Source organism: Fundulus heteroclitus, chromosome 6 (genome assembly GCF_011125445.2).
Source record: "Fundulus heteroclitus isolate FHET01 chromosome 6, MU-UCD_Fhet_4.1, whole genome shotgun sequence".
In the NCBI taxonomy this organism is placed as follows: Eukaryota; Metazoa; Chordata; class Actinopteri; order Cyprinodontiformes; family Fundulidae; genus Fundulus; species Fundulus heteroclitus.
Genome location: NC_046366.1, coordinates 24,913,163 through 24,926,351, shown reverse-complemented (window position 1 = coordinate 24,926,351; position 13,189 = coordinate 24,913,163). Strand labels below are relative to the sequence as shown.

The 13,189-nt window shown below is 38.9% G+C and overlaps 1 protein-coding gene across 1 annotated transcript in view; it reads left to right on the top strand.

The window, feature by feature from the left end:
* myo9b (myosin IXb) overlaps window positions 1-13,189 on the top strand; it is a gene marked incomplete in the record, with an annotated part of 49,459 nt that overhangs the window by 29,987 nt on the left and 6,283 nt on the right. The window contains 18 exon segments of the mRNA XM_036138400.1: window positions 32-124; window positions 209-248; window positions 2,227-2,349; window positions 2,514-2,594; window positions 2,707-2,817; window positions 4,343-4,465; window positions 4,769-4,918; window positions 5,836-5,972; window positions 6,541-6,846; window positions 8,475-8,550; window positions 8,779-8,976; window positions 9,891-9,997; window positions 10,131-10,210; window positions 11,614-11,798; window positions 11,960-12,067; window positions 12,169-12,339; window positions 12,440-12,481; window positions 12,568-12,679. Of these exon segments, the coding sequence (XP_035994293.1) occupies window positions 32-124; window positions 209-248; window positions 2,227-2,349; window positions 2,514-2,594; window positions 2,707-2,817; window positions 4,343-4,465; window positions 4,769-4,918; window positions 5,836-5,972; window positions 6,541-6,846; window positions 8,475-8,550; window positions 8,779-8,976; window positions 9,891-9,997; window positions 10,131-10,210; window positions 11,614-11,798; window positions 11,960-12,067; window positions 12,169-12,339; window positions 12,440-12,481; window positions 12,568-12,679 (2,243 nt within the window).

Below are 13,189 nucleotides of genomic sequence, written 5' to 3'. Positions count from 1 at the left end.
AATACTCAAAGGTTTTGTTTGTTTCTTCCAGCACCAGCCAGTCTCTGGATTTCTCCTTTGATCACTCTGACGAACAATCACTCGACTTATTTGAGGACATCTTTGTCAATTATGAAAAGAGAAAGTAAATAGACAACATGGTGTTTTTTTGTTTTCTTTTCAGTTTTTGTGAATTCTTGTAACCTTATTTCCATTTTTCTGTCTGCAGGAAAAACACAGGTAGTCGACAAAAGCAGATCATTCCGAAGGTAAAGTGCTGCTGAAATACATCTTTAAGTGACCTCCTCTCATACAAGAGGCAATTAAACATATTCTTTTAACTTTAATGTATTTCATCTGGTCTTGGAGTTGACGCCAACACAAGTAGCAAATAAAAGCAAACTGGGGAGATTCAGAGCTCAGGCGGGAAAAGCTTCAGACGGGGGATTGTATTATGCTGTGTTCAGAACGCACTACATGCCCTCTACATGCCCACATTCAACCATAAATGGTCAACTCACCTCATGAATGTTAATGTGCATGTAAATGACCCAGCTGATCATTATTAGTTCATGATTAATAATGGAAACCAGGGAGACAAGAGCAAAGAAGCTGTGAAACAAATTTTCAGAAAGGCCTTTATTAAATGTGTAAATCAGAGGTAAAAGCTCATATGTTGTCTACATCCAAAGAACTTGTTAAAAAGTTATTTTATTATTGCTGTCTTAAACGTCGGATGATATCCTCACAGAGCCGTGCTCCGTTTTCGAATTCCTCTTGTTCTGGAGGAGTCTGTGCGGAGGAGGGAGGCCAGGAGGGATACCATACCATACCATACCATACTAGCTTTATTTATAAAGCACTTTAAAACAACCACAGTTGATACAAAGTGCTGTACAATCCAAAAACACAACAAAATAAAAATAATTATAATTAAAAGTAGTTTAAAAACAAAGACATACACTTTAAACTAGATCTCACTGGTGTTGAAAGCCAAGTTAAATAGATGGGTTTTAAGACGAGCTTTAAAATGAGGGTTTCCTCCCGATAATGAAGAAACTCGATGCATCAATCAGCGCCGCTGTACATTTTAGGAAATCGATGGCATGCTCCACAGCTGAGCACGCATTGGGTGTGAGCAGTATTAAAGCGTGCCTCCTCTGTGCTTCGGGGTTTGGAGAGCGGATTAGGACCCAACACCTGAGGGGGTAGCCACTGTCATTATAGTGCCACTATAGAGCCACTGTAGGTTATAGTGAAATGTAATGCTGTCAGGCAGTGGTTGGGAACTGTAACTAGAATTTTTCAACATTGCCATATTTTTTTTTTTACTCTATAATATTAACAACAATATAAAAGGTCAAAAAAACAAAAGGATGAAACAAAATGTTCACTTCCTGCAGGCTGATTATCTCTTTGGAAAGAGAGCCATGAACCTTGTTATCAATAGAATTCGAAAACCCAAAATAGACAATCTGAAAATATTGCAAAAATAAGTTATATACTTTTTTAGCACTTTATTAATAATGTTAATCTACAGATAACCGTATGTTACCTCAATGCAGTGAAGCTGTTGCTCTGAGATTTGTAGAGAATCCCTACCTAGTCATACCACTGACTGCAGTTACAGACCAAACAGCAGAGGGTGCTGTTGTCACATTTAGACGGATTTGGAAGGCCTGTATTTTCTGGACAAAAATGGCAAGACTGTTCTTGGGAATGATGTTTTGTTCCACTAAAACATAAAGTTATGCCAATTTGAGAAGCGGAAGTGCTAGCACCGTCCTCATTCTTTAAGCATGCAACCGTGACCGCCAAACCCGTCTCTCTTCTGATTGGATAGTTACATTTGTGATTGACATGACATTGACCAATCAGCTGAGATGAGAAAGAATTTATAAACAGCACTTTACACACTTTTCACACATATAAGTTCCTATCTATGGATGCACAAACATAAAATTCTAAGACAATTTGGTTTTACAATGGGGACACAAATTCCAGTCATATATATTTTGTGCTTGTAAATCAGAATGTGTAGTTATGAATACATTTTTCCATAGTGTTGGTCTGTCATATAAAATCTTGATAACATACACTGACATCATGGACTTTGTAAATGAAAAAATTCAAGGTGTGTGAAAGAATTTGCATGTGCAGTATGCACATGTAAGCACCCAGAGCTAGATTCAAAGTGTGGATCCTCATAATCACATTTTATATTTGTTTGTTTTTGTTTTTTAACAGAACCTCATGAATTTGAGTTCCCTTCGTCACATCGTTGGTCTTACGAACCATGACAGAACCAGCAAATCCATCTTCCACCCTGACAGACGAGTAGATCCCCTCACGGTTAGCGCTCAGTTTCAGGTATGCCTATCTGTGCAACTTTGTGAAAGTTGAACAATACTATAGTATTTCATGATAACCACATGCTTACAGGATGTTTTTATACATACGTGTATGAGAGTTTTACTCTCCGAATTGTTTTGATAGTGTAACCTCTAAAACCATGTTTGCTTACTGACTCGCAGACCTCGCTTGGAAAACTGATCGAGACGATTGAGAGAGCAGAGCCATTCTTCATTTTCTGCTTTCGGTCCAACGCTGAGAAGGTAAAATCATCTTTCTAATTTGCAATCCCATGCGGAAGAATTTATTTTGATTATGCATGCTGCACTAGACAGGACAGATGATGACTTTGGACATCTTGTCTGGATTTTATAGAAACAGCTGCACTTTGATGACGAAGTGGTGCTAAATCAAATCAGGTATATGGGCATACTGCAGATGATTCACATGCAGAAGTCAAGCTACGAAGTTAAATACACGTTTAAGGTAGGTGGTTCCTTTAAAACTATTTCTATACTGCATCCTCCTCATTTATTGGCCTCTATGGTAAAAATGTCTAAAACCTATAAAATAAATGTATCATTTAGTGCAGTAGCATAATTTTACACAGAAAATATTTGAAAAACCCAATATTTAATTGACTAAATTTATTCAATGTGGTATTAAATCTCACAATTAGAAACAATTAAAAGGAGTAAACAAAATAATATTTGCAACGGTGATTTGCACCCTGACCAGCTGCTATAAAATAATTGAAGCATTTTTGATTTTATTTCACATTTTTATCAACTGGTAAATCAAATAACATGTCATCAACAATCCACGACTTGCTGTTTCATGATGTGACATGGAGGCATGGACCTCCACTTTTGAGAGCACTTTTGGACCCCCTCACATTTACAAACGTATGATGGCCCTCGCTCTGTTCCTTTTTCTTCCTGAAAGAATCCATTCCACTTGTTTGATAGAATACTAAAACTAAACCTCCACTCCATGTTTTCCCAGTTACCAACCCGTTTTCCAAGTATAAAAACCGAATGGCAGCTGAAAACTTGGTAAAGTAAGGTGTTCCACTGAGATCTCACTGAACTCCATATTTATTGTCCAGGATTGTAGATAAAGTTTAAAACAAGTGAAAGATGACCAACAAAGCTGGGCAAGGACCCATGATCTCTAGCACCCGTGCACAGTGAAGAGGACGATATGGGAGGAAAAAAATACACTCCTGTCACAAATATTAAAATGTTAAGTCTGCTAAACAATTCTGGGACTTTAACTAGAGCTGTGTTCTTTAGTCAGATGAGGCTAGGGTTAAGATTTACAGCAACAAACACTCTGGATTTCTCACGTTACCCAGATGACATGAAACCAAAGAGGAATCTGTGGAGAGACACTTCCTACCCACTGTTAAACATGGTGGAGTATCATTGAGGCTTTTCAGCATGTTTCTGTTCTCATTGACCTAGGAACCTTGTTATGGCACATTGAAGTCTTTGTCCAGGACATTTTATATAAATCTGGTGACTTCTACAAATAAACTGAAAATGGGTCATAGTTGGGTCGTTCAGAGGGATAACGGTTACAAAATAGTGATAAATTAACACGGAAATGCCTCACCAAGCAAAAAAAGAAGCCCACTTCTATGGTAAACTACAAAAAAAACTATATGGTAAGTTGAAGAGAAGAGAACATGAAAGAGGACTGGGAAATTGATGATCTGGAGAAATTGTGCAAAGACAAATTATCAAAGATCTGTCTCTCTGGATGCTTTAATCTTTAGAAATATTATAGGAGAAGATTAAGATATTTCCTATTGGCAATAATAACGTATTAACAGCAGGGTAGCCATGTTACGGCTTTTTAAAAATGATAACCATTGGTGCCAATAATTGGGGAGGGTTAAGCACTCATTCCACTGCACAATTCAGAAATCTCAAATTCAACTTACTAAGGTGGATGCCAAAGAGTTTCTTCTTTAACTTTCTGATCATGTTTTTTCCCCTATTAACAGGAATTTGTTAAAAAGTTCAGGATTTTGTTTCCAAAAGAAAGCACCGGCTCTGTGGAGGACATAACTAAACTGTTTGAGAAGATGGGATTGGATAAGACCACGTACCAAATTGGAAAAACTAAGGTATCTGCTTGTTTTTTTCTTCTTCTTCTTCGTTTTCTTATAAATATCATCACCCTTACCTGTACTTTACATCTTTGTTCTTTTAGACATTCATTTTATAGATTTGGAGTGTGTGTGTGTGTGTGTGTGTGTGTGTGTGTGTGTGTGTGTGTGTGTGTGTGTGTGTGTGTGTGTGTGTGTGTGTGTGTGTGTGTGTGTGTGTTAAATTGAAATAACACGGAAGTGAGGCTTTAAAGTTAATGTGATATAAAAAGTGCTTTGAACCAGCTTCAGGTTAATTATTCTCACCTTCAATCTGCTTAGGTTTTCCTCAAAGAAAAGGAACGTCAGTTGCTCCAGTCGACTCTGAACAAAGAAGTGATAAAACACATCGTCACCCTGCAGCGCTGGTTCCGCTCCTGCCTCATAAGAGCGCACTTTCTGCAAAAGAGGGACGCCACAAAAATCATCCAGGTACTGCTACTTCCTTATATGAGCGTCGAGATGAACCAAACCTGTTAAATCTTAAGGCATATCAACGACTTACGAGACATAAAATTTAACTACTTACAATTCTCAGCAAAATGATTTATGCACCCTTGAACCTTTCACCCATTTAGCCACTTTTTCAACCACAAACGCTGACGTATTTTAGTGGGCTTTTATCCGGCAGACCACCACAAACATCATTGTTGTGAAGTGGAAGGCAAATGCTACACAGTTTTCAGCATGTTTTACAATTTAAAGAACTCTATGCTGTGCATCTGTGTTCAGGCCTCTTTGATCTCTAAATAGAGTTCACCTGTGTGTGAATTAATATCAGTATCAATCAAGCTATTCTGTGAAGGCCTTAGAGGTTTGTTAGACAACTTTACTGAAGAAGACGACCAAGGAACACGGCAGACTGGTTAGAGATAAAGAGGTGGAGAAATGTAAAGCAGAATGATGCTATAAAACAACAGGACAGTCAAGGAGAACGCTAATCAGAACACTGGAGGAGCTGCAGAGATGCACTGTAAAGCTCAGGTGGAACAGGATAAGTATTAATCCTGCACGCCTTAAATCCCCTCTGCAATTTGTCAGAAGTCATGTAGGGAACAGCGCAAACTTGCGCTGACATCAGATGAGTCCAGAAGGGAACTTTAGAGGCATACATGCAAAACACTATGTGAAAATATTTGCAGAATAAATACTGCATATCAGCTTTAATACATAATATCCCCCTTTGAATCATTGTGATAGTAGCATTATGCTGTTGGGATACCTAATTCAGTTCTAGATTCATAGGCAATGTTACTTTATATGAACTAAACTAAGACGCACGATCCAGAAGCAAAGGAAGAATGTGATTTTAAGAGTAAACTTAAAATTGTTATTTGTTGCGGTTTCAGAGGAGCTGGCGGGAGTTTTATGAGAAGCAAAACCGAACCGCCACGGTAATCCAGACGGCATGGCGTACGTCCCTGAGTAAGTCCCTAGACCTTTCGCCGGAGCCCGACGAAGATCCCAATGCTGAACATGGCGTCAGGTACTATTACGAAGAGCCGGGTTTCAGTTGACTGTCATAAAAAAAGTGTATGCTTCATTCAATTTATCCAAAGGAAACATTTTGTTTATGCCAGACATAGAAAAGTAGGTTCCAGGGGATTGTACGATAGCATTATCACCACATTTGATAGGAGCTTTCTGGAAAAAACTGTGCAAGTTGGTTCTGTTCAGAATATGCATAATATTTGAGTTTCATTTAATGAACTGAATAAATTAACCCTGCTGTGATACTTTAGTTAATTGAGAGTACAACTGTGCATGACTAAACTACATATAGTAAACTTTCCCAGTGAATATTACACGTTATGTATTGAAATTGATTGGGTTACAGAACCTTGCTTCCAGGTAAACCAAACTAATCACTAAAGTTGTTTTTCTGTCAGAAGATCTTGATTGTCTTTGTTTAACCCAGATAATCGCTTCGATGATCACATTTAAACAAGCTTCAAATTGTCAACATCTTTCATGGTTAAACCTGTTTTCCTTATTGAGATTTTTGAAGTCAAGCTTCTGTCATATGGTTCTGAACTGATGCTTCTCACAAACAGCTCAGAGAAAAGACAGTTGAGGAGGCAGCAACATTTAGACTATAGATTCGCCAGCAAGCCTGATCCAGTCGACGACCAGAAGACACAAGAGGACCAGAGCAAGCAGACAGAAGAGGGCAGAGGGTCTGTTCCCCATTTGAACAGACCCTTCTCTGTGCCACTGGACGCCACAGCTGGCAGCAATCCTTCTATTTGCAGCTCCCTTCAGCAATACATCGGCAAAGAAAGTGCAACGGACAGAACCAGCGCAGGTAGTTGCTCAGACTCATCAAGTCCTGAAGCATCACGAAGGAGAGATGATTTCTGGTAAGATTAACAATGTTTGCCATAAATGTGCAAAAAAAAAAAAATGAAAACATCCACAAATTATTCTGATAGTTTAGAGAGCTGCTGTCATGCTGTTTCCCATCTTGGCATGCATTCTCACATATTAAAAAATTAGGGCTGGGCAAGTAACGCGTTAATTTTGCGTTAATTCATTAGACTATTAACGGCGATATTTATTTTATCGCGCATTAACGCATGTTGCTCACATGCTTTCAGTCAGTGTCAGTCAGCACGCACGCTGACTGCAGCGCGCTGTCACGGCAGCACTCTCCCTCTCCCCCTCCCCTCTCGTACATGGCTCAGCGGCGCCAGCCAATCAGCACGCAGGCTCAGCCTGGCCTGCCCACTCAGCTCTCACACAAACTCAACACACTAACAGCTGAGAGAGACCGCAGCAGCGAAAAAACATGAACAGGGGAAGTAGCACCATTTGGCTTTATTTTAATACCGTAAATGAAATCAAGCTGTATGTTTTGTAAAAAGCCGGTTAATTTCAGTGGAAACACAACAAATTTATCTAAGCACGTGAAAAAACATGAGCAAGGAAACGTCGAGCCACAGAAACGGAGAGAGGAGACGAAACTTCTGTCATTGCCCCGACAGACCCACAGACTGACGTCTCTGACTGAGGCGTTTCAGTCCTCCATGGAACATCCAGGTAGATCAGTGGTCATCTTCAGCAGCAGTTCATGTTAACTTTCAAAGTAGATCTTATCTATCATATGTTACTGGAGCCCACACAGAAAATGTAATTAAGACCTTGAAAGAACCCAGTACATATATTAAAAAGTGTTATTTAAGATAAGATAACATTAGCTAATCCTTTTTTTATCCCACGACGGGGAAATTTATACGATTAAAGCAACAGGCAGGTGCACACAACACAGACAAAATTACATAAGGATTGAAATATATAATAGGTGGATTAGCAAAAATACACTGAACATAACATTATTGTTATTATTATTTAATTGTAATAATAAAATAAAAACCACAAAACCCAAAAGGTCAACAGTTTCATGATACATCAAGCTTAGGGACTGGCTAATATACAGCAGATCAAAAAAGGCAATATTTTGGCTGCAGTGCTTGCTGTTCTCTTATGAAGAAAAGATCAACTAGTGCACTAAATTCAATAGATGGGTTGAAAATATCCAGCATAAAATAAGTTCTACAAATGTTACAACACTTTTGTTCATATGGCAGCAGAACATTAAAATAAAAGTGCTCTTTACACTACTTTTGAATTCATTCTTGGAGTTTGCGCATACAATGCGATTAATCATGATTAATCGGGCAAATTATGCGATTAATCGCGATTAAAGATTTTAATCATTGCCCAGCCCTATAAAAAATGCATCAATGCTTAAGCCTTTTCACGTCCAGGTTTGAATAGTGCTTGTGTATTGGGATCAAGGTTGTGTTACATTAGGATGGGGTAGCTTACTTTATCTTTAAGGACTATATTTATGTCTCAAGTCAACAGCTGGAAATGAAATTTCACTGTTCTGATTGCTTAACACAATTAGAGAATCATCATCAACTTTGATCTTGATACCAGGACTGCCAAGTGTTTAATTTTGTTTGTTTTTTTCTTGTGGAAAAAGTCGCAAGGGAAAAACAAAGTCTGCTGATGAACTGTCGGAGTCCTCCAGCGGTGAACGCTCTAGAGGTGCCAAACCGGTAAGCTCGGTCTTCGTGTTATTTCATAGTCCAAAGCATGCATCAAAACTGTGCAACATTAAAACCTTCCTCTCTTTTCTTTTGTGTTAACTTGTGTGTTGGTTTATAAAAGACTGCTTTGTGTTCAGGAAACGTAAGTTTTGTCATCCAGGCAAACCCTTAAACGGACGCATAAGCCTTACAGAGACGTCTGACTTTGAGCATTGTCCCTTTCTCTGGCCCTGTCAGGAAAGGGTTCGTCTCCGCAAGCCGAAAAAACACAAGCGGCGCTTAGCCCACGCCCGCAGCGGTTTGGTGTATAACTTTGGGGGCTCCAAGGAAAGCGAGTACTGGGACTTTCCGCTGCCTCCCTTCAGCCCCGCTTTGCCCAGTCTGAAGAGCTCGGCCAGTAGTATGGATGTCTGGGCCCTCAAATCCCAGGTCGAGGTACTGACCTAGGGGAGAGCTTCCCTTCCACAACTGTCCTCTCCACAATGGCCCTGCATGTAAATCTCCCATGTGGACTGGATGGATAACTTGCATAAATCTTTGAGCTCTATCCTTCATTCTGCAGCCAAGGACAATAGGAACATGAGCTGTTGCTTTCCAATACTGTTAAAATGTCAAAGTCCATTTCCAGGGCTCATTTCTGAACTTTCCGTCTTTCTGCCCATCTCGAGCATCAGAGTCAGTGGGCACAGACTCTTGAGTTTTTAGTAATTATAAAAGATTGTTGCATGTTTTGCTTTTTCATTGACAAACTTTAATTAAATTCAGCTTTTCCATGTTCTTCAATCTGCTTTTAAATAAAGCAGGTGTAATTATAGTCATTCTTAAAAGGGTTATCAGGAACATTAATTGACGTCGATGTATAGTACAATGCGTTGCTTGTGCTTTGTTTCCAAAGCAGCCATACCGTAAAAAAAAAAAAAAACAAGAACGTTGGTTCTATTTAAAACTTTTACATTCTTCTTTTATATTACATCTACTGTGCCTTGAATTTTGGTAATTGGTCTATGTGCATTTAGCGAGCAAATGCCACATTCATGCAGATGGTTAAAAATATTCAGCTGGTGGGAGGACACTGTCTTTGCATGATAAATATGACGGATGGAGAGGGTGAGGGACTATCTCTTCTGTGGTACCATTTTACTTCATGGTCTGGGCTCTGGTTCTGTGGTGGAGGAGCTACAGAGAATATACAGCTGGGGCTGCAGCAGTGAATCTGAAGTTGGATTAGGGGAACTATCAGTTTGAAAAGTGAACAATAACTGTTTAGTTTTTAGATTAAGAGTTTTTTTGTTTGTTGTTAAATGGTTTTGTATTTTGAGTTGCAGAACATTTGTGATCTCTTGTTACAGTTCCCATCGGAACCGGACTGTTCAAGGTACAGCCTTCCAGCAGGAGGAACCAGTACCGAAACCGATTTTCGTGGCTCAAAGCAGTCACAGATTACAACTCCTGATAGGTAAAACTATTCCGTTTTTAGGTATTTACAAATTATTGAAAAATTCTGGGATATCATTTATCTAATGCAGCATAATAGTTAATTTCTTTAGGTTCTTCTACATAGAAGTGATCCACAATGTCTTCTTTTGTAGGCCGTGGTTTCTCAGTAAATTTCTGAAGAAACGGGCACAGAGATCTGCCGTGCCTGGTGAATCTCTTGCAGATAAAACAGGTAAATCAAGTTAGAAATAAACAATCTGTTATTATTTAATTAAACAATACTGATGCCTCGTGTGCTTCTAATCAGCTACGCACTATTTTATCTTTTGCGCAATTTAGACCAATTATATTTTATCTGACGTGTTAGGATTTACTTAATGTTAGAAAGTAGAACATGACTGCGACTCAAGTTATTGTTATTTAGTAAGAGGAAATAAGGAACAGTTTTCGGCTTACATACAATGTCTACTGTCACTACAGAGGGGGATATATACTGCAAGTATTCAATATGCTCTAGACTATATTTCCCTGGTATTATATTTGCTAACTAGCAAACTAGAATGTTTAAACAGTTTGAATATAATTTTTTCAAAGCATTAAGTCCCCCATGTAACTTGTGCGTAATATCCTACCAATGCAAACAAAAACAGAAACACATTAACCAGACAGAGCTGGGTATCCTTTACACACTCCGTGGTAGAAATCTCAGTTAGTGAGAAGCGTAAATATCCCTGAACTGTGCATACAGGTTAGATGCTTGAAGACAGAGAGATGTTTGAATTATTTTTACGCTGCACTTTAAATGCAAAATGTATTTGTGACGCTCAAAGAGAAATCCTAGCATTGTATTAAATAAGGAAGTTAAAGACAGGTGCTGAAGAAGAGCGCAGTCAACGTTAGCATGAAAAAGCACAAGTGGTGACTCTGATGGCTAGTTCACACGGCAGGATTTTTAGCCCGATTTTTGCCCCGATCTTCCCCTTCCGAGAGGCCCCGACTATCAGCGTGACTCTTACAATAATCTTAAGAGATATTCCTGCCGTGTGTGTTGTGTTTTACCCAGAAGGGGTTTTAGCAAAACATCTTTGACAAAATGAAACTTTACCGTCTCCACAGCTAGCAGCTCTCGTTGATCTGGAGAACATAGATTTGGTTTTCTTTAGGTTTAATGTTAAACGGGATTTGTTTAACCAATCGGACCCTCTCTCAAGACTTTTTGTCAGTATGCTGCTAGTGGCTGCACGGGTTTTACCAGGCACATACACTACAGTGTCATCGGTGTACATGTTTAGGCCGACTTCAGGACACACTTTAGGGATCTTGTTCACATACAGGCTGAAGAGAATAGGCCCCGGTATGGTTCCCTGAGGGAACTGTTTAGGGTGTACATACTGATGTGTTTCTAAATATTGAGTTAGTTGTTCTGAAACTATTTTTTTCTAATAATTACGAAATCACCTAATCCCTAATGTCTGTGATATTCCCAGATTTAAAACATGTCACATGTTTACGATTTTTTTTTATTAATAGACCCCCTCCACCCCCCCCAACCCCGCCCCCAAACTTTAATTTGTGTTTAAAAGCAATGTTTCTCATGTTATGGAAATAAAGGTCCAATCTCTCTGCCATCTGCAGTAACGTTGCCAAGATTCTCTCCACAATATTCACATACGACTAATTCCAACAACGCAAAGGTGCATCGAAGCCCGACTGTTTGTATCAGCCGGGCCACGCGAGCACTTCCGGCAGACGGGTCTCTGGACCGAGAGATTACCAATCCTAATGAGCTACGAAACCTTGACGAGTTCCTTGGGAATCAAGTGAGTATACCATTTAACTATGTTGGTTTTTAGGTAGTTTGTGTGAGAGTCATTGAGTGCAGTTTATGCACAATATAATGCGAATGTGTTTAAGAATTCCCTTAAACTTACTTTTCCTGTAACTATCTTGTAATTCATAATTTCCTTACTTTTGTCGTCAGGTGACTGAGTTGCAAACAAGAATAAAAGAGCTGTCCGCAACAGAGAACATTTTCATCTGTGCCACCATGGAGTTCAGAGAAACCATCAAAAGCATGTATTCCTTGCAGGTATATCACTTTGTTAACTAAAAGAAAATAATTTCTAGTTTTGCCTTTTTTATTTTTACAATAATTTAATATCTACTTCTTGTGAATCTTTCAACCCACAGAAGCCTCAAGTTTGTTACAAAAGCCTGATGAATGGCTACCGTAACAAAGTGAATGCATTGGCAGGACTGAGCAACAAGTCGGAGGTCTCACTGGTGGTCAACCTGTTCCAGTCTATGCTGGACGGATTCATCAGGGGGGAAATAAAGCGGGTAGAGTCCGAACCAGCCAAGGTATATTTTTTTCTATTCTCAATCATCAGTCTTTAAACCATAGAGATTGTCACGTTTCTTTGTATCTCACTGTGAAAATTCACTTCTCCTTTTTATTTAGTCTACTAAGACGACAAAGAAGAGATGGAAAAATGAGAAATGTGTAAGTTGGACATCTTTAACTGAGTTTCTTCTTTATGAATGCAATGAATAATCTGGAGTTGTTGCTGTATTTGTTTGTGCCTGCAGCTTGATAACCCTCTGGATCATCTGTTCAGCACATACCAAGTGAACATCATGCAGTCATGTGACTTATGTGGCTCCTACATCTGGGGAATGGAGAAAGCTTACATGTGCAGCGGTGAGTAGACACAGGTGTCGGTATATATTATCCCTGTGTGTTAAAGTAAGTTGTTACTTTCTACTGTGTCCTCCAAACATATTGGTAGACCTGTTAAAGATTAATCAATTAATGAATCTTTTGCTGAAATAACACAATCTCACATTGAAACCTTTGGAAGATCTTTAAGTTAATTATTTGTTTGACTGTGGGAAAATGCAGATTAAGAAAAGTTAACAAAATCAATGGTACATAATTGGTGGAACTCTTATCAATTCTTATCAAATGAATGTCACCAGTAGATTTCTTTCCATTTAGATTTATTTATTTTGTGCTTACATTTTTAAAGTTGAATTTAATGTATGTGAGCTCATAATTAGCAAGCAGGGTCATGAACATGAGATGAGAGGCAGGTCCATTTCTCTGCTGCTGTTCAAAATGGAAACGAGTAGAGAGGGTGCACTTCAAGTAGAAAAGATGTCTTTAGATTCATTCTACCAACATATGCTGCGGGGGGTGCAGTAAAGAAGC